Source organism: Penicillium diatomitis (assembly GCF_028827545.1).
Source record: "Penicillium diatomitis strain IBT 30728 chromosome Unknown utg000001l_segment0_segment0, whole genome shotgun sequence".
NCBI classification, from domain to species: Eukaryota; Fungi; Ascomycota; class Eurotiomycetes; order Eurotiales; family Aspergillaceae; genus Penicillium; species Penicillium diatomitis.
The window spans coordinates 366,204-385,884 of NW_026623173.1; the positions used below are offsets into that span (position 1 = coordinate 366,204).

Below are 19,681 nucleotides of genomic sequence, written 5' to 3' on the forward strand. Positions count from 1 at the left end.
CCGCTTCTTGCGCTTGGCCTCTCATGTCACGCGCTTCAAGCATGCCACTTACCTCCGCATTTTATCAATCTTATTTTTCCGTCCACTCCGGGATTTGTCAACACCCTGGTGTCTTGAAGGACGCCGCCCTCTTTTAAATGGCCTGTGACGTGCCCTGGGGGTCTCATTTTCGCAACTCTCAACCTCGTGCGTCAAGAGCCGTCGAGGTCTGAGGAGAAGAGTGCACAACAACAGACGACATTTCGCACCCAAACCTTGGTAGTTTTTGTTTCTTACTGTTCAATAGCAAGGCTCAACTGATTCTTTTTGTGTCATAACAATCCCTAACTCGCAAACAATTCCTCTAACACGGCCTCTATGGAAGCTGCCCATATTTTTTCGTCACTGGGAACATTGATGTCGACCAGGACTGTGTAGATACTAGATAGCGCCGTCATTACCTGACCAATGTGGATGATAACTCCATAATGACAAGAAGAATTTAAATTATGTCGAGCCTGCATCTTTCGAGCTGTGGACGTCCCCAGTATTGAGCTTCTCGTATAGTCATCGCCACCGGTCCAGTGAGACAAGCTCGATGGTTGAAACACAAGCCCACAAAATGAATTACGCAATCTCGACCACCACCGTCGTGCAATTCACGCATTGTATAAGATCGTCCAAACCGTGCTGATGGCTTCCGATCATCTTCCTTTCACCTTTCCACAGGACTTGGCCGAATGATTCCTTCAACTCCATTGGTTCCGGGCCGCGATCCAAGCCAGTCACGCAACCGAGCAGGTCTGTCCTCTTCCACCCTTGACGGCGACAGAAAGAGCGTCTCGATTCCTTTAGATCAATTGTTTTTAACCAGGAGGAATCGGAGGAGCCGATGTGATTTTCGTAATCGAGATGCGTTGGTTTGGATAGCCAGACTCGTTGCCCAGAAAAGCCTTCAAGACAGCTTGACACAGGGCCAGTTGCCCCGTTGCCAGGAAACAGAAGCAAATGACCAGTCCATCTTGTGCCGCAGCGGAGATAATTGCGTCCATGATTTCAGCGTCCCTGTAATAAAAACATATAGTGATTTGCACCGAGTGAGACCGAATACGCGTGATTCGCAAGACTGGCCACGGCTTCCACGCCCGCAACTGGAGAGGAGGGATCGTCGCGTAGTAAGCTGGCGCTCTGCACGCCCATGGTACCGACACTAGAGGAAGCGCACCAATGAAGACGAAATTCTTTCTTATGCCTCTTGTCTCCTGGAGAGTGGGCAGGTGATGGTAGAGAAGAGATAGATGGCTCTTCTCGGTGAGGAACACCCATGGCATCCTCAGCGCCGTTGATTCTGGGAAATACCTGCGTTATGAACCGGTATAGCGTGTTGCTTTGCAATAGAACATTTCTTCAGAAAGATCCCATAGTCTCGATTGAGAAACCTCCAGAAGAATGCAGTACAGGCAGCGACAAGATACAGTCCTGGGTGGAAAAGGGGAAATGGCATCCTTGGGACCAGTTTCAAAAGAATGCAGAGGCACATTTTTCCCAATTTCGATGACTCAACCTGCCATATGGAAACCACTCATGTTGTGATACTGCGAAATGAAAAGACCCTAGTCTCTCATCTTGCAGTCTGCCGGGTTCAAGGACACGGATTCGATCTCGATCAGAAGCTCCCCTGTACCAGGCTTGAGCGTAATCCGGGACTCGTAAACAAAAGGCAAACCATTTGTCAGACACACGGCAGCGTGATGCGTTGCCATTGAGTCTGTCTATTTCATGACAAGTAGAACTGTACATGAAAAGGTGAGGATGGTTGTCCAATGTTGATCAAACGGAGACAAGAAGGCTGCGAATTGAGCAGGGGGCCGTCCGATGAACTTAAAGAACTTACTTTCTCCCTGAAGGCTGTGATCTCGCTGAAATCTCAGCCTCCTATACCTATTCCGTCCATAGCCTGAGAAGAAATCGAGCTTGAGTTGTGATGTCAAGTCGACGATCTCGAGGTCCCCGGTACCATAAATAATATCAAGCCTCGTCAACTCAGTCAGGTAAGTCGAGAATCCACCACCAATCAGCGTGTCGTCCATGCGACAGTCGTTTAGCACGTGAAGGATATTTGGCATTCCATCGGCTTGGGGATCGATTAATGTCAATTGGGCGGAAGGTGGGTGACTGCATCATTGTTAACTTCATCGAGGGTCAGCTCAAAGTCTACTCAACGTGCAGCTGAAGGAATGGGTGTACTTGATGAAGGATTCTTAAGCGCTTACTAACTCCCCTCCAGACCAGCTCCTTGATTATTTGCGCCGTTGAACGTCCCTGCTTCTGCTTCTTCCACGTTCAATGAGTAGTTCTAGATGAGCATTCTTGGGGCACTCGCAATCGAGCTTGCTTGTTCTCCAGCTGCGTTTGTAATTTGGAGGTCATCAATCTGCAACGTAGTCATCAAGGCCGCAAATCAGAGAGCAGGTGACCTGGGGGCCGCAGCCAGATCGTCGACAGCGATCTAGACTTGGCTATTGAAACTGCAAGCTCCGAGATTTGAAGGTCAGTGCATCTTGGAGAAAGTTCAATTGACGCGCGGAAGTACCTACTAGATATTCAAAGCGCACGAGTCAGCTGACTTTTTGCCTCAGTGTGACGAGAACAAGCCACAGTGCGAAGGATGCGAAGCCTATGGAGTGAAATATGACCTTCCGGTCTATGGTCGCCGACTTCAAGCTTGCTACTAGACGATCAGGCCCTAGACATGAATTCCTGCTACAACTGGGGTTGTCCAAGACTCTCACAAGTTCTATGCAGATCTGTGATGCAGATACGTGTTAACAGTGGAACGAGACATGTCAAGACTTTGTGACGCAATGCTAGGCTCGCAGCTTGTCAAGCCCGGATGATGCAGTGATGGTGGAAATCAATTTCAGACTTTTAGGGCTCTCATTCCAGGAGGGTGTTGTTCTCGCCATGAGTCACTCTCTTACTCTTGCTCGTGCATCCTTTCCATTTCTCTCTCTCTCTCTCTCTCTCTCTCTCTCTCTCTCTCTCTCTCTCTCTCTCTCTCTCTCTCTCTCGTGGGCAGAACGAGAGGGCTGCAACAATCTCTAGACTTGCAAGGCCAACAATCTCTAGACTTGCAAGGCGAAGTTCTGGTGTCAACCAAGTTATACCATGTTCCTGAACGACGGTATCCCTATATGATGCATGCTACCCTGGCTGTGGTGCTGGCATACGACCGCTATTCAAACAGCAGCTCCGAATCTCGTCGCACCCTCCGCAGCAAAACTCTCTTCAACATGCAGCTTAGCAGGAGGACCATCCGCGCCCACAGAAAAGACACCATCTGGGGCACAGCCGCAGCCCCGGTGGTCCTGACCATTGCCACCCCAGAAGCTCGTGCCCCCGCGAAAACCTGGCCGTTGAGTCCTTGATCTAAGTTCTCGGGCCTGGACTGGGTCCAGATGAGTGAGGTAATGTCTCTCTGGAACATCGTGAACCCGCTTCGGCCGGACAGTATCTTTCACGCCATGACTCCAGCCCTGCAGCAGATTCCGTTGCCTCTTCCAAAAAGAAGCAATCAATGGCATATCACCAGATTTGGTGACCATATGCGTGCTTCAAGATTTGATCACTGTAAATGAAAGTCCATACTTGCATGCTGCTTCTGCGCTCTCCGTGATCATGAATTTTTTGGATCAGCAGCTTACCTATGGACAGATGCAACTGTTTATGTCGTTGTATTCATGGTCCGTTTCGGGATCTGCTTTGTGGGAACGGCCCGGCCGCACTACTGCTGCTCTATTTGTGGTTCGAGACGACGGCGCGAAGCGTCTGGTGGGTTGGATTAAGAGCAAGGATCGAGTGTCCCGCTAATCGTCTGTATCTGCGACAGAACCATCGTGCGAATGCTGCAGTGCAGGCGTATCTCGATTTAGAAATTGATTGGTCAGTCGTTATAGGACATCATAACGCGATACAGACAAGGAATCGAGGTGACACGTTAACGTCACAAAAGAATCTTGATGGAAGTTCCACTCAGCCTTGGTGGCTTTCTCCGGCGATGAAATGAATTTTGAACATCATTACTGCGTCCCCCTCATCAGGCTGATGATGGACGACCGAGATGGCCGGCTCTTTCAAAGGTCAAAGGCTCTAGGAGTAGAGCCTCTTCATGTATCTGAGCCCATTCGATACCACGCTAGAAGAGTTCCGAAGACAAGCATAATGCCAGCTTCTTTGCGAATCAAGATCACGAGTAAGGAAGGTGTATAATGAGTAGTGGGAGCTGGGCACTGGGCAGTGGGCACAGCCCTGCACTCTCACGAGAAGACTAAGCTCGAATCGACGTTCGTTCTCGTAACAAGGTGTCCATCAATCTCCGGTCACGGATGTGATCACCAGAGTTTTGATTGATGAGTAGGCACTGGGCACAGGGCAACAGGACGTCCATGAGACCTACTAGCGTTCGATTCACGATGTCGCTTGGACTCTCATCTGAGACACTGGGGAAGAGCGAGTGAGTGTCAAGATCTGGAGCTGGGTGGTGCTTGGGGCGTAAATGATCATCAATTGACGGATCACTTGGACTGTAGAAGAGGCCCGTGTCGATTGTAGAGAGGTGGGATTAGGAACCACCAAGGACCACCCGGGGGCCCTTGTGGGTTCAAAGCACAGCCTCAACCGGGAGAGGGGGGAGGATCAGGACATCAACTCAGGACGGACTGGAGGACACAAATTGTACAGACCCTAGAGGGTCAGAATGTCGATTTTCTAGTTGTTGCCGCAGTACCCGACCGGAGACAGCGAGTTGAAAGCTAAGAGGGTGACAAGACGGTCTATGTGTGAGTGTGAGTCAGAAGCGGTGGGATGTATGGGAAGAGTGATATCATCATTGTGGTGAGTTTTCATCTGTTGTTGAAGGTCACGTTCACGTTGGTAGTAGTAGTATCATGAATATTTAGTACTACCATCGTTCTTACTCTAGGAGGGAGGCTTAGACGGCCTCAAATCAGGAAACGATGCTCCACTGCAACGATCCATGGACTCATCAATTCGGAGCGGCGCGGCTGAGAGTCAAGAGTCAAGACCCGACCGATGGGGGGGACATGACCCCATCACCGACTATTCGGAGAATCAATCGACCTTCTGGTGCACAGACTCGGTGGCAGAGCCAAAAGGTGACTTTCTTACTAGCATTGACATGTGACGAGGTGGCCAAAGTACGAGAGTAGCCACGGTCGGTGAGAACGAAGAGGCGTGAAGATTCGTGCATTGAGTGCATCGGCCTCAATTGAATGTTACGGAGATGACGATGCAGACAGACAACTCGACTCGAACCAACAGTCGGACTACGACTGTCGAATCACCCCATTTTGATCTATTCTCGCAGTAGATGTACTCGAGAATGTAAGCCAGCAACGACGGGGGCTCCAAGAATCAGTCGGGCACCTTGATCAAGCTCGGGCAATGTGTGAGCGCATGTGGAAAGGTGCACCGATGACGATCCTCTCTCTAACGATGCCCGGAATAACGGGATTTGGCGAGTTGGGTGATAGTGAGCAGTGCGCAGTGAGCCCTGAGCCATGAAGACGGAAGACGGAAGACGGTGGAGAGCAACCTCACTGCACTGCTTACTGCTCAGTGCTCACACCGGGCAATAATAATACCTCTCGCTATGACAGCCGCACCGCCCTTGTATAGAGAGAGACCCGTAGGGCTGTCGCACGTGAAACAGCGGTCTTCTGTACATGCTTGGCTAATCCCTGGTGGAGAAGAGGAAGGGTAAAGAAGAAAATAGCGGGTCTAAGTTTGGCTTGGACTTGGGGAACGCTTCGACCAAGAGTCCAAGACCAGAATCCAAGCATTACCCGGATTTCTGGCAGTGGGGGCGGGCGCTTCGCTCGTCGAGGGCTCCATGGCGACTTGGCGATCCAAGACGGAAACCCAGATTCCAGTTTCCAATTGTGTTCAGGATCGATAAAGCCGAGATGAGAAACCACTCAGGAAGATTACGATGTCAGATAGTCGGCGTAGATCCACGTTGCATACCCAAACTCAACTTATGGGAGCACCGTCTTGCAAGGTACACGGGTACAGTACTACCTCACGTCATCTTCAATTTCGGTGTGGAAGCCGCTCGCTGCGAAGTTCATTGCACTTCCAAGTCCCTCACTCAAGAAAGCGTCCATCCGTCATAACATTCTTATCGACGATCTCCATTCCGTGATCGAATGAGTCAGAGCCAGACCGAATGACCGAGCTTTCAGTCGAGTCACAAATCAAACCCAACGCTTTATGTTCCCTGGTCGAATGCTGCATGGCCATGCAAAGGGATCCCCCGGGGACCCCGTTTGGTCGAGGTATGCGGCTCTGAATCCTGTGGCCAGGGAGGGACTCCATTTTGGGGCTCGAGACCGGGGTCCTGATAGGCTCTCCTTCTCAAGATGATGATGACTCGATTTGTCTTCTGCAGGGCGCAGTTGTCTGCTTGTCGAGGAGTTCCACTCATTGTTGGTTCGGGGTCCAAATGCATGCAATATAGATTGGAACACATCAAGAAATAGGTATAACGGGAAATCGCAAAAGCTGGAGGCAACCGGAGATAGAAGCGGGGAGACCTACGGAAAAGATCATGCACAAACCGTACTTGACGGAATCTGCGCCAATTTCCAATGGCGGCCATATTCCTCTCTGACCGTGAATAATGTATGCAAGGACTTAGGTACAAGGAAGCTCTTGTGACGGATGTTCTTGATCGGGAAAAGGGAGGGAATGGATACCATTGAATCACTCAACGAACGAAAAGTATAACCCCCGATGCACATCAGTGCCCGTGATCGCGTTCGTCAGGGCACAAGGCAGACTGTAAGTGGATGCCACGGACACTCTATTCTATTTCCGCGGTCCTTTCCAAATGAGGCCGCAGCTGAAGTTAAAGGGATCCATTGTTCCGCCCCCGATCACGAGCTGACTCAGGGCGTCCTAAACTTAGCCGGACGGGAGAGGTGGAAGTGGACTGGAGGTGGGGGTACCTGGATTGGTTGGCCGAGGACGGGTCGATATACGAGACCTACCAACACTGAACTGACCAGGTATACTCGAAAAAAAGCAAAAGAAGCAAATTGTGAAAAGAGAACAATTACATTTCTATTCTCAGTCTGCTCAAATTGAATCTAATCAGGCATAGTGTCTGGTATAGGAGCCGAACCCCCAAAATTGACCAACAGTCTGAAACACGTCCAGAGAAGATGCGAAAAACAATAGGAAAATCGCAGAAAACAACAACAATCGAAGCTACATGTTAGCTCAAAAACCATCCAGCGCGCTCACATGCTCATGCGACCCAATGAAGCGCACCCACGCTCAATGCCATCCATGTCCATCCTGCGTTCAATGCACCTCGCATAAGGATCTAAACAGACATAAAGACAAAAGACACAAAAAGATCCAAAAAAAAGAAGAAAAACACTCGCAGAACGCAGACCAATGCGAATGATAAAACGAGAAAGATCATAATCATGAAACATGAGGGGGGATGTAAAAGAGGAGATTCATCAAGGAAGAACTTATCGAAGGCATTGAAACTCGGTTTCTCAGGCTCGAATATGTAAAAGACGCAAGAAATTCGAGATGCATCGTCTTCGCCAGTTCCAGACAGCATTCGCGGTCCACGTACCGCCTACTTCACGTTCTGGCAGCTCGAGCATGCTTCATGGTTGCACATCACACACTTGGACTGGTGGTTGTAGACCTTGGGTCCATCACCACACATGCAGCAGATCCACATGTAGGTCTGCGAGTAGCATTGTACGACTCCCTTGAAGAGTGCGTTGGGGTCGATAGGTGTTCTCCGAGACAATGATGGGATGCTGGGAAGCTCCCCTAGACCGGTGCCAGCCATGACTCGGCGTGGAATGGCGTGTTGGGACTTGGCGTCGAGAACAGGAGTGCAGGGATATGCCGACATCTCCTGAGATAGGCCTGTGATATGGTTGGAGTGGCCGTCGGAGGAATTCTCACGAGGGCACCTGGAGCAGAGATCTTGATCACAGTTGGTGCACGAGTCGTGGTGGTCCAGGTTGATAGGGCCGAAGTTGCAGCCACAGCAGTACCACATGCTCGACATGATGTTGGTCCTCGAAGAAGAAGACAAGTAGGGCTCCAGTGGCATGAAAGTCCCCAGTGAACGGACTAAGAGGATCGGCAGAGTCGGTGGACGATGACTTGGGCCAATGGGTGTTGTAGTGGTCCGAAGTGCCAGGAGTCGAATGGTACCGGCAGGAATAGACAAATGGAAGAGTTTGGTCTCTCTTCGAATAAGTGATAGGTGACTAGATGATCGACGAAGTTCTTGAAAGTGGAGTGTTGGAAGTGTTGGTATTGTTGGCAATTGTTGGATGAAAAGATAGTTTCGAGTCTGGGGAGGTGCAATCTTTTAAGCTGAAAACCCACCAGATATAGACGCAATGACCAGAATGGTACATCCCAGGCATCATTGCGACAGTTCATTCCTCGCTATCTGCCTTGGGGAGACTCTAGGCGACACTGGTCGTCCTAATCGGGCGATGGTGGCCTGGGACAATCTGGGTCTTCCTCTTCAGGGCTTCGGGTGGGAGGAACCCGTCAGGAACTAAGTTGGTCCAACTGGATCAACACTAGACAATCTCCCGCATTCAAATGAGCTTCCCCGACGGATTTAACCCCCACTTGCACCTCGAAAGTAAGGAATATATTGTTCAAAATATGTTTTTTTTCCCCGATATTCTGAATTTCTTAATTGTTTCTACCAAAATTTCCTGCACACTGCTTTTGGGAGAGCCAACGGCGGACGGGATGATTGGCAAAACTATCATTTGAGTCACCAATGTCTGGTCTTTCATCTCTCAGGCGTCCTTTTGCCCAGGGCAATCTGCCCGGGGCGGTGGCTCTGCATGATCGAAGCCGACATTTGGACATGATCTGACGGGCGTATCGATTTCACCGACCCTGAAATCCGCCTGACAGCCTAACAGGAACAGCTTCGGCCTGGTTCATCCCAGAGGCCGAAGATGCCCTGGGCCAAGCCTTTGCGAACGGAGAGTCAGTTCCTCAGATGCATGATCGAATCAGATTCGACGGGTTTCAGCCCCAAATGAATGACTAATGCGATCGCTGGGCAAGCGCGGGTGAAAGTGCTTGGAGGCTGTATCGCGGCTGCGAGGGCATCTGTCTCGACTCTCCAGATGTATAGATCAAGCTTGTTTTGACAGGACGTTATGGTGTCAATCCGTCATTTGTTTTGTTTTGCTTTTTTTCTCTCTTTTTCTTGGTATTTGTCTTCTCCTAGTTCACCTTCCTTTTTCCTGTCCATCTGGGATCTTTAATTTCAACCTGGAAGAAGGTGACGCTTGATCCACGACTCTTGGCCGACTGCGGTAATACCCACTTGCGAATGGGGGCTGTTGATGTGCGGTCCACGGCCTGGACTGGATGAGTCGGGTATGCGATATCTCCGGGAGTATCATCTCACACCGTCTGTATCAGCCACCATCCCGGGAAAACAGTATGAGTCGTATCCCCCAAGCATCCCCCGACAGACGGTCTACTGTGGCGGTGACCTCAGGCATTTCCAGCTGACATTTCCACTCTCCTTGGAAACCCTACGGTGAATCATTCTCAGGTGCACTTCAGCTATGATGCAAAAGGATGCCTTGCCGGAAGTCCTCGAAACGTGCTGGAAATGGAAGGAGATGGTCATAATGCTCCACATCCACAGGCAGCGAGCGGCCCGTGATGACTCCTCATGGCTCAGGCCGGGAGTCATCGCTGGGTCACCTGAATCTAAGACCACTGTTGCCTACTTTGTAAGGTTTGGACTATCATCTATGACGGCGTTGAAGCGGCGTCATCTGCTGTCGCTGGGGACCAGGGCTCTTCGTCTCAAGTTCTTGCGCGCAGCGTGTTTGGATTCCAGATCCAAAGCATAACAGGCGGGAGAATTGTTCTCACCTTGCTGTTGCTGGCAGATCAAATTCCCTAGGCTGTGATTGACCCGGACGGGCTCTTGCCTTCCCCAAACTCCGTGAACATCCCCGATGACCAATCTTCAGTCCTCTGTATATTGGTCTGTCGTGGCGTTGGTTACATGCATAGGATCGTCAACCCAGATACGAGTGCCACAAGGTTCATTCGGCTTCAACGACTCATGTCGCGATCGGATGCTGCAGCGGGAAATGAACAGGGTTCATGAATCAGAGTCCGTTACCCAGGGACTCTTGATCCCAGCAGTACAGTCCGAGTCAAGCCCTGATGATTAATGTCTCCGAACATCGTGCAGTTGCTCTACCGTCCAGACGCGGGACTCCCATTTGTGATTTTTTGATTCTTGCGCTCATCTGAGCAGGTGTACCCCCAGGTATAAACACGGTCGGCGGAACTACTACTGTCGTATACCTCGTCGGGCGAACGATCCTCCTCTGGACAGTGGACTGCAGGTAACGATGACAAATGCCAAATGCCAGAGATCAAGAGGTCGATCACATTGGATCCTACCATTTCTAATCAGTAGAATATAACCTCGGGTTGACCATGAGGAATTCGTACAGGGCAACAGGGCAACATGGCAGTCTCCGCGTGATCCCGTCGGGCGAGCATGGACTCGGTGTACTCAGGCACTGAGGGTATCCGGTTTGTTTGTTTGGCAGTCCTGGAGGCGGGCGAGGGCCCGCAGCAGCTGTCGTGGTGGACCCAGCGGAAGCCGTTTTTCCCTTCCGCAAGGTTTCCAAGGCTGGCATCCTGACCTCATCGTTCATGTGCCGAATGTTCGGTCTCTTCACTCACCAGCTGATCCCCGAGTCCACGGTCGCAGGCTATCGCGTTGCCTAGATATCACCCCTATTTTTACGACCGTGCCTCAATGTATTGCTACAGTCGTCAGACTGATTGACTCTCCCCTCGATGGCGACCGCCGCGCAAAAACGTGTCAACCTAGTGGTGTCACGGATCATCCCGCCCGTGCTCCTGGGAGCGGTCGTCTACGCTACTTACGCCCTTACGAAGACACTATGTAGTAAGTGCAGCCTGCGCATGGCATTCTCAATGCCTTCGAGGGTTGGCTTCGAGAAGTCCATGATGCTGACGAGTCCTGGCGACGTCAAACAACAGTTGACTACCTCATTCATCCGAAACCTTCCTATCATCAAAGTCCGCGGGTCGGCGCTGGCGCCGTCATTCTCGTCCTCTATTACCTTCTTTTAATAATGATGGTCTCGACATACACCAGACTATTCTATAATGTTCTCATTCGTCCCGGGTACTTGCCCCTTGGTGCTGAGCGCGTACGGGCCGATGCGGAATCCGAACACAGGCACGAGAAGTCAAAAGCAGACGTAGCGGCGGACGAGCAGCATCGCACCGGGCTCAATGCGCCGGACGTCGACATCGAGCAGGGGATACATGACCACGCGGGAGGGAAAGCATTCAAACTGGACCCTTCCGGCCTCGAAGCCTTCTATACGAAAGATGTATTCGTGTGTCAAGAAGATGGTCGGCCCGCGTATTGCTCTACGTGCTGTCAGTTCAAGACTGACCGGGCGCACCACTGTCGAGAAGTCGACCGATGCGTGCGCAAGATGGATCATTTTTGTCCATGGTAAGTCCCAGCCGTAATTACTGGCAATCCTCAAGGTTGGACCAACGCAGTGTTGCTTACAATGTGACAGGGTGGGAGGTGTTGTGTCTGAGACCTCCTACAAATTCTTCATACAATTCGTCATGTATGCTGCTGTCTATTGCGTCTTTTGTATGATTGTCTTTGCATACTTCGTCGCCGAGATTCGTCGCAAGGTAAGTGGATAGTTGGGATGACATGCGCGCGAGGTTGTTTTACTGACATTCATCCAGACTGGTGGCGTCAATCCTCATTGGGCGGTCGCTATTGGACTGTAAGACCCCTCTCACACACACTCTCTCCGGTATGCTGACTTTGGACTGCAGAAGCGGCCTGTTCTTCTTTTTTTCGGGCGGAATGTCACTCAGTTCCGCGCAACTGGCCATGTGGAACGTGACGACTATTGAGAATATCAACCGCAACTCTGCCGTCTGGACCCTGGCCATCCGTGTCCCTGATCATCTTCTGGAACAGCTTTGGTCAACCGAGTCCTCCTGGGCCCCGACCTTCCGTACAATATCCTACCCTCTCCAACCGCCTACTTCGCCTTCTGAACCCCACACCATCGACCTTTCTTCCGAGAAGCGTCATGTCTTTGCCATCCTACATACGCAGCCGGGCGAGAATCCGTATGACCTCGGCAGCAGTCTCAAGAATCTGCAACAAATTATGGGGTATAGCCCGATCGACTGGCTTCTCCCACTGAGGCACAGTCCCTGTGCAGATCATTCTAGCTCAGAGAGCGCATTTGCCCTGGGCCCAGTGGTCACTCGTTTGAAACAAGAAGCCGGGTTGATCCCGGCCCCGGCTCTGTGAAAAATAGCTAGATTTCGTGTCTCTCGGCCCCCAACTGTATATATTGATGCCAAGCCTATCCCACTGCATAAAGCATGGGCCTTAATTAGAACTGTTACCAGAAATAGCACAGCTATCATGCAACGTTCGGTGCCGCTTATTTTTATTTCTTTCTAAATAGTCTCCCCCTCTTTTGTCTGGAAAACCCTCCACTTACACCTGTACCTGCACCTGCATGTCAAGAGATCTGTAAGCAATCCACGGTCAAAACCCTTTCCCCCCCCTCCGGCCCGACCTTTCCTTTCCCGAGTCATGGAGTTGGACATCTGAGCGATGAAACTCCATTTCAAAAATAGATTCCACTTCCCAGTACCATGAATTCTGTACCCACCAGCCACAGGCAAATGGACGACAAAAGCTTCGCGAGGAAGAAGTCATTTTTGCGGCCCCGAACACTTGTTATGTCTTGATGTGGAGTACGGCCAGATAAATGCTGATGTGGTTGCAGAACCGGTTGGAATGTTGATGGCATCGGAAGGGTTGGACAACGGTTCGAGGTTCGAGCTGAGTAGACCATTCCTACCACTTGACCATGGATTTTTGATCTACAGTAGCCAAAAGAGTAACTTGGAAAGAATTGCTTCATGGGGTGCTTAAAGACCTGGAGGTTGATGGTTGCCCGTTTTGAGTGAGAATGGCAACAACCGATAATTGGGATGTCTTCAGACCTATTGAGTATGATCTAGGCCTGCTGATCAAAACATGATCACCTTCTAGCGCCGGGAATGGAAGATGGTGCCCAGGCCGTGACGAAAAAGTATATAACGGGAAGAGAAGAAGGATTTTGCTCAAGACAACTTTGATGGACCTATTCACAGACGTTGAGCTCATATACAAGCGGGGCTGGAAGAGGATAATCCTCATCGAAATCGATAGTGAAGCGCGTATCTTCAGAACAGGTAGGTATGTGCTTGAGACGGGTCCCAAAATCTGGATAGTCTCCCTTGATTCAACGAGGCATTCTAATATACATTCACGCCTCACAGCACTTTCTACAGCTAAATTTTAAAGCGGTTCTACTCCATGTCCTCTGGCCTGCCTGGCAAAGAGCAGTCAAGAACGTGATTCATACTAAGACTGAACTTCCAGATGACTTACATTTCGCTCAGGATGACGGGAGCCACTGAACTATTTGTTCTATGTTGGCATAGGATCTCCAAAGTCCACTGATGAAAGACAAAGCAATCCTTTTATCGAAAGGTATGGTGATGGAAGCCAGAAGCCCCAGTCCGTGAGTACAAATGTTCAGGAACCATATGACCATTGACCATATCTACCTATGCGCGTGTCGAAGTTACACTGGAAAAGTCTGGTGTATCCTTAAATCAGTATCTTCTTTCGTTCAAATCAAATTACCTGCACTCTACCCAGTAAGGTACGGATGCCACTTTAATGAGTACTAATTAATTAGGCGTTGGCTTACAAACTCCAAGGAGCACATTTCTTTCTTAGGTGACAGCTACTTCACTGACCTTTCTCCAATCCTTTCTACTTTCACATTTCCCGCAATTACCCCCTGATACGGATGTTGGGGATCTGAGTCTGGTCAGTCTACGGCCCTAGGATAGAGGTTCTTGCTGAAAAATTCTGCGGAAGTCTACTTGGAACCCACAACGCTGAAGAAGTCCTCCAGTTCCCCCCAAGTTGCAATTCAATCAGTTTCAAGGGACCGTTTTAGGGTCATGTTTGGTGCTATCCTGCTTGACAGATCGCTTCAGATGGTGGGCCCCTAGCCTTGAGAACGGTCAAAATGTGACACAGACTGACATGACCCACAGACTCTCCCCTATCAATCTCAAGTCTGGCGATGAGCACCGCAGGCTTTGGTAGCAAAGTGACGATCAGTTTCGAGTCCCGATTCTAGCTTACCGAGGATTATCGGGGAAACCAGTTTCCAGAGAATCCTCATTGGGAATCTGCGCACGCAATCCGGATCAATCAGACTGAATCCACTCAATTGATCTTGAGGAGAGTTGTCGAAGGATGTCGGGTAGGGTTCGATATACTGTACACGTACAGTGTACCTGCCACTACCTGACACTGTGGCGTGTCCTGTGATGGACTCGATTTAGTACAGTAATCCACGGTATATTATCGACCGAGCGAATGATGCGTGTACAGCTTTCCAAATTGTGTTACAATTCGGTGGATCAGTGCCCTGATACTCCACAGTCCATTCTGCCCAGGGCCTCAGGGCTCATCCATAAGCAGAGCCATACAGAAAATAGTGGAACTGGAATGTCGTGGCAGTGGATCAACGAATTTGTAGACTGCCCCGCCATACGAAGAAGTTCTTTGTGCGGTAACTACCACACCGTGTCTGTGTGACTGTTGATTGTGTACGGATAGACATTCTAAGCACCTACATGGCTGGCTGTGACGATCAAGCTGTAGTTTTAAATAGTTGGCTGGACTAGTCACAGGAGTGACTAGCTCAAAATTGTCTCTTCAGAGCAAAGATCAATCATTAATCTCGTGTGCGGGGTCGATAAGAAAGGTCAGGTGATCGTGCATTATGGGCCTTTTCTGTCATGGGCATTTGATTACAAAAGAGCTTCTCTTACTATCCGGTCTCATTAGGAAATGCCCTAACAAGTTTCAGTGGGCTCTGACTGGGGATTCGGAACTTGATTTGTTGCGAGTCACAATTTCATCTCCGATCCCTTCAGCCGATTTCACAAAGAATGATGATTGAACAAATCATTTGAGCACCGGACGCCCAATCTTTGCCACAGCCTTGTCATGCAGGCAATAAGAACTCTCCAAGGTTGGAGACACACAACAGGAAAATCCTCTCATGGAACACATCTACTTCAGTGACCCACTTTCCGCCAGTTCTTTGTTACTGTATGTGCATCGCATGAATGGACTGTTCATGCAATGCGAGGCGACTTCGTATTCTGTCTAAATTTCAAACAGCCTCATGAGGGATCTCCAATAACCCCTTCGGTGGATCCTTTCTCGCCCACCTGCAGGACTGCCCGCCACGCCCGAGAGCCGCAGCTGACCGCCTGGAGAAAGCCACGGTTGACGACAAAGCCACAGTGCGAAGGAGTGCTTCAGCAACCATGAGCAACCCCCTTCGGCCAGCCGGACGTGGTCGATTATAGACTTCTCCGTCTTTGGCAAGGGCTCTCCCCTCAGATATGACGGCTCCAGACTCGAAGTGTGTGCCCAACGAACTCAAACAGTGGACTCGGTGACAGGAACTGGCATTCCACAGTCGGAACTCAAGACTGCGGGCCGTGGTTTCAGCTGCGGCTCCAGACGTTCCAGAGAATTTGTGTCCCTGGGTCGTGTGTCCGTGAAATATCCACATGGTGGCATGAAAGACAATAGTCTCGACCCAAAGATCCTCCCGTCCAGATTTCCTGCATGCTTCGCGTACACATGCATGATCTGGCAGCAGGGAGCATCGGCCGTTAGGCAGCCCAAGCTGTGCAACCGGAGTCAGGCTTCGAACATTGGAAAAGATTCGGTAAGGATCAACCTTTATCTGAAGAAAGCTACTGGCCAGCCACAGTGGACATCGGCAGAACTCTCCTTTTTGCTTTTCCAAACGAGACTAGAGCTCTGAACGAGTTGTGTGCAGCGAGAAGGGAACAGGCATGCACCCTAGTGGCAATCCTTTTTCGGCTCGGATCGCTGGCCAGGAGTCAATGCCTGACAAGCACGCCAGACTCGACCGAGTTAGCAGGTCGAGGGAAATTTGCACGGTACCTTTGTGTAATTTCACATTTGCGGGAAGTCTGAAGTCTGGAATTTCGTAAACAGGTCTCAACAATGTCTCACGTAGATTCCTCGGCTTTCGAGTATCAGAGTCCCACTCGGTGGTCGGATTAGTCAATTCGAGCGTCGAAATTGTCCCCAACCATTGGGTACTGGAGTGGTTTAAGGTACATGGTACCTGACTCGGCTAGAGAGTCACGCTGTGAAAACGTGTACCTGTCCATCTCTCATCGACGGTCTCTCTCGCAGCCGGCACAACCGCATGGAGTCCACATGTGCGTCATCCCGCAATCAAACCCACCGGACCCAACGGTCTTTCTTTTGCTCGCTTTTTCTGCAACCCTCGTTGCACCTTCTCTGCGAGATTACTTATTCCAGCGTCCGCCTTTCCTTCACTCTGTGTGTTCGTGGACGAACAGAGTGGTGACCATCGCAGGGTGAAGCACAGCACCAAACATCCACCTGCTGCAGAACTCGACGACAACCGGGCCCTTCAGAGTCCTGTTACAAGTCCATCCACCTCTTCTTTACTCACGTTCTCTTACACCCTCGTTGAAATCACCGAGCGCTGCCCTTCCAGTTCTCTCGGACCAGGACTTGTAGTCCACAGACTCCTGATACATTGCGGAGGGCTTTCACTCTGCGGTCATTTCTGGCCCTGGTGGGTTCATCTTTCCCCTCCCCCCTGATTGCTCGACAACTGCCGTCATGGGGATCATGTCTGACGCGTAAACCGGACCGAGTTTCAGCGCGCGCACACGTACATATCCACACGGTTCTTTCCTCTACTTGCCCTCTGAAGCGCGCATTCCAATATTCGTACTCGGCTATTCAAGTCGACTTTCATCGCCCCACGAATCTGTGTGATCGGTGTAGTGTACATTTGTCGGTGGCTAAGGTCTCATCTTATACAGCCTTTGGGAGTGCACAACCAGACACTATGGGATTCTCAAGCCATCTTCGAGCTCTTTCGCCAACAACTGGTCGCCACTACCATAATGGTGCGCGGGCTTCCACCGGCATGGTTCACCTCAATTCGGGTTACGATTCGTATGACGGGGGTCGAGGTCGTCACGACCATGAAGACTATTACTACCCATCGGATACCGGTTATAGACACGAGCCACGCCATCGGTCGGCGATCGATGTACAGCCGGTGTCATCGCACAAATTCACCGATTCAGGTCACTCCGCCAAGAAGCGCACCGAGTATGCCATACAACCCCGTACTCGGCACAGAAGCCACACTGCCTCTGGGACGGACCTTTATCATACCCCCCTTCGACTCACGGTCCCGTCGTCCTCGTCAACTCACGTGCGTTCAGGCGATTATTCAACTCGCAGTCACCGCTCACTGAGTCCTCTTCCACCCGCTGCGGATACCCATGGTCATGGAAAGTCCGTTCATTTATCTTCCCACCATGGCAAGGGACATCGACGGGTGTTCAGTACCGACTATGGTAGCGATACCACTGCTTTGGCCAGAAAGGATCACGACAGACATCATCCCGGTATTTACCACCCAAGTCACCATGCGTCGTCACCCTCTACCAGACGGCACCGGCACGCTCATCCGGGAAGCTTGAGTAAGAGCTATAACATTGATGAGGACAATGCATACTCGTACACGGGCCCTGGCGAAGAAGCCCGGCGGGACTTGTCTGGTGACTATGCTATCGTCCGGAAAAGTCGTCGACGCGGTCGAATGTCTCTGGACCGACCAATGAGTGTGAACCTCGACGACGGACACCACCAATGGCAGATGCGCGGCAAGGAGCATCGCGTTCGGGGTCCACCCCCTACTTCAAGGGGGTTGGACAGGATCGATCGTGAACGCCGTCCCCGAAGCTCCAGTCGGGGACCTCATGGAGGTCGCGATGGTTCGAAGACTAGGCCGTACCCAGGACACGAGCAAGCTCTGATGGTTCTGCCTCACGAATCCGACGAGGATTACTACAGCGACGTTCATCGACGGTCCAGGCGCCATAGATCTCATCGACCGACGGAGGGCAATCTTTCTCGATCCCACTATGAAGGGAGTGATAGAGCTTTAGCTCTCGCTGCGGGGTCTCTCGGAACGGCTGCTCTCAGTGGTGGCTACTCTGATAACTCAGACCGCGAGCCGCGTCATCGGAGTCGGCGACACCATCGTCGTCCGGAGACCCAGCACGACGATGACTCCCCTCGCACTTCTGCGAGAGACCTCGGTGACGGAGATCCATCGATTTCAGAACGCCACAGGCAAATGTACCTCGAGCCACTAAACGACAATGGCATGCATCGCAGGCGAAGACATTCACAGCGGCGAGGCCACCGCCGTTCAGAAAGTGACCTTGATGTCGACACGGACGACGAGGACCTTCACAAGTACCGACGAGAACCCGTTGCGAGACCACATCGAAGCCGACACAGCAGTGAGGACACAAGCAATGATGAGAGTACTCCAGCCACGCGTGCCCCTCGAGAGCGATCTTTTCACCGTTCTCGTTCGCGCCAAGCTCGTGACGACCGACGGGCTGGGAACTCACACAGTCCGCTCTCTTCAGACTCCCGGGAGAATGCGCAAAAGACACTTACGGTAGAACCTCCTGCCAGCAAAGAGCCAGAGCCAGCGCCTGTCAAGGGAATTCTCAAGCCGCCCAAGAAAGCGTTCCCAGAAGAGCCGAACCCAATTCGGGAAGGTGTCGCTCCATTGAAGGACGCGAACAAAAACGGAATTCCACCAACCGCACGTTGGACCAAAATTGACCGGCGACTGGTCAACCCTGCAGCTCTAGAGGCCGGAAACGAGAGATTTGAAGAGCGGCCAGAGTTCGTCATTGTGTTGCGAGTCTTGACCAAGGAGGAGATTCAGGCCTATGCCGTTAAGACTCAGGAGATTCGAGGTCAGTTGGCGCGCCACACTCTTGAAGTTCCAACTGACTCACATGGAAATTTAGATGCCCGTCGTGAACAGCACGAACATGAAAGGCGCCAGCGCCACCAAAATGACAGTCCTTCCACCGACGAGGAAGATGAAAACTCAGACGAACCGCGGAGAATCGAAGCTGCTCCAGCTCATGCGACTCCTCCTAGCGCGAATTCATCTATGCCTCTGCGCTCGCGGCCCGCAAGCCATTCTCCTCCACTCCCTGGGCGCCCAACTGCTAGCCAAGTGGAACAACTCCTGTCTGTATAAACTCAATCCCAATGATGGGGTAGGGCACCGGATCGATGTGAGCTGGGCAGATCACCACGCACAGGATTCTCGTGGGTCTGCCACGAATCGGTGACTGAAAGACCTCAGGAAGCAAAACACTTGTTTGGGCATCACATCAGATCCTATCGGAGTTCTTACACTGTGTTTTTTTATATTCTCATCATTGCCCCGACATGGCTGCAAAGCGCCCTTCTTTGACAATGCATTTGGACTGGCTGGCCATCCATCTTATTGCCCTGCGGATGTATATCACTACCACCTTTTCCATCATTGCC

General features: G+C 51.1%; 8 protein-coding genes across 8 annotated transcripts; 5 read left to right on the forward strand and 3 right to left on the reverse strand.

Moving 5' to 3' along the window:
* Positions 1-606: 606 nt before the first annotated feature.
* Positions 607-1,031, reverse strand: N7539_000107 (uncharacterized protein; the record flags this gene model as incomplete). The annotated part of the gene is made up of 2 exons (XM_056929711.1): positions 607-797; positions 851-1,031. The coding sequence occupies 2 exons, from the start codon at positions 1,029-1,031 to the stop codon at positions 607-609; spliced, it is 372 nt and encodes a 123-aa protein (XP_056794004.1).
* A 4-nt stretch (positions 1,032-1,035) lies between these two features.
* On the reverse strand, positions 1,036-1,483 carry N7539_000108 (uncharacterized protein; the record flags this gene model as incomplete). Its single annotated transcript, XM_056929712.1, is given in 2 exon segments — positions 1,036-1,338; positions 1,352-1,483. The coding sequence occupies 2 exon segments, from the start codon at positions 1,481-1,483 to the stop codon at positions 1,036-1,038; spliced, it is 435 nt and encodes a 144-aa protein (XP_056794005.1).
* Positions 1,484-3,176: 1,693 nt separating this feature from the next.
* On the forward strand, positions 3,177-3,407 carry N7539_000109 (uncharacterized protein; the record flags this gene model as incomplete). Its single annotated transcript, XM_056929713.1, has 1 exon — positions 3,177-3,407. The coding sequence occupies one exon, from the start codon at positions 3,177-3,179 to the stop codon at positions 3,405-3,407; it is 231 nt and encodes a 76-aa protein (XP_056794006.1).
* A 42-nt stretch (positions 3,408-3,449) lies between these two features.
* Positions 3,450-3,849, forward strand: N7539_000110 (uncharacterized protein; the record flags this gene model as incomplete). The annotated part of the gene is given in 2 exon segments (XM_056929714.1): positions 3,450-3,588; positions 3,599-3,849. The coding sequence occupies 2 exon segments, from the start codon at positions 3,450-3,452 to the stop codon at positions 3,847-3,849; spliced, it is 390 nt and encodes a 129-aa protein (XP_056794007.1).
* A 3,805-nt stretch (positions 3,850-7,654) lies between these two features.
* N7539_000111 (uncharacterized protein) lies at positions 7,655-8,101 on the reverse strand (the record flags this gene model as incomplete). The annotated part of the gene is made up of 1 exon (XM_056929715.1): positions 7,655-8,101. The coding sequence occupies one exon, from the start codon at positions 8,099-8,101 to the stop codon at positions 7,655-7,657; it is 447 nt and encodes a 148-aa protein (XP_056794008.1).
* A 2,505-nt stretch (positions 8,102-10,606) lies between these two features.
* On the forward strand, positions 10,607-10,839 carry N7539_000112 (uncharacterized protein; the record flags this gene model as incomplete). The annotated part of the gene is given in 2 exon segments (XM_056929716.1): positions 10,607-10,641; positions 10,659-10,839. 2 exon segments carry the CDS (start codon positions 10,607-10,609, stop codon positions 10,837-10,839), a joined length of 216 nt encoding a protein of 71 aa, XP_056794009.1.
* A 72-nt stretch (positions 10,840-10,911) lies between these two features.
* Positions 10,912-12,439, forward strand: N7539_000113 (DHHC family palmitoyltransferase; the record flags this gene model as incomplete). Its single annotated transcript, XM_056929717.1, has 5 exons — positions 10,912-11,023; positions 11,119-11,605; positions 11,676-11,799; positions 11,857-11,897; positions 11,950-12,439. The coding sequence occupies 5 exons, from the start codon at positions 10,912-10,914 to the stop codon at positions 12,437-12,439; spliced, it is 1,254 nt and encodes a 417-aa protein (XP_056794010.1).
* Positions 12,440-17,147: 4,708 nt separating this feature from the next.
* N7539_000114 (uncharacterized protein) lies at positions 17,148-19,385 on the forward strand (the record flags this gene model as incomplete). Its single annotated transcript, XM_056929718.1, has 1 exon — positions 17,148-19,385. The coding sequence occupies one exon, from the start codon at positions 17,148-17,150 to the stop codon at positions 19,383-19,385; it is 2,238 nt and encodes a 745-aa protein (XP_056794011.1).
* Positions 19,386-19,681: the final 296 nt, after the last annotated feature.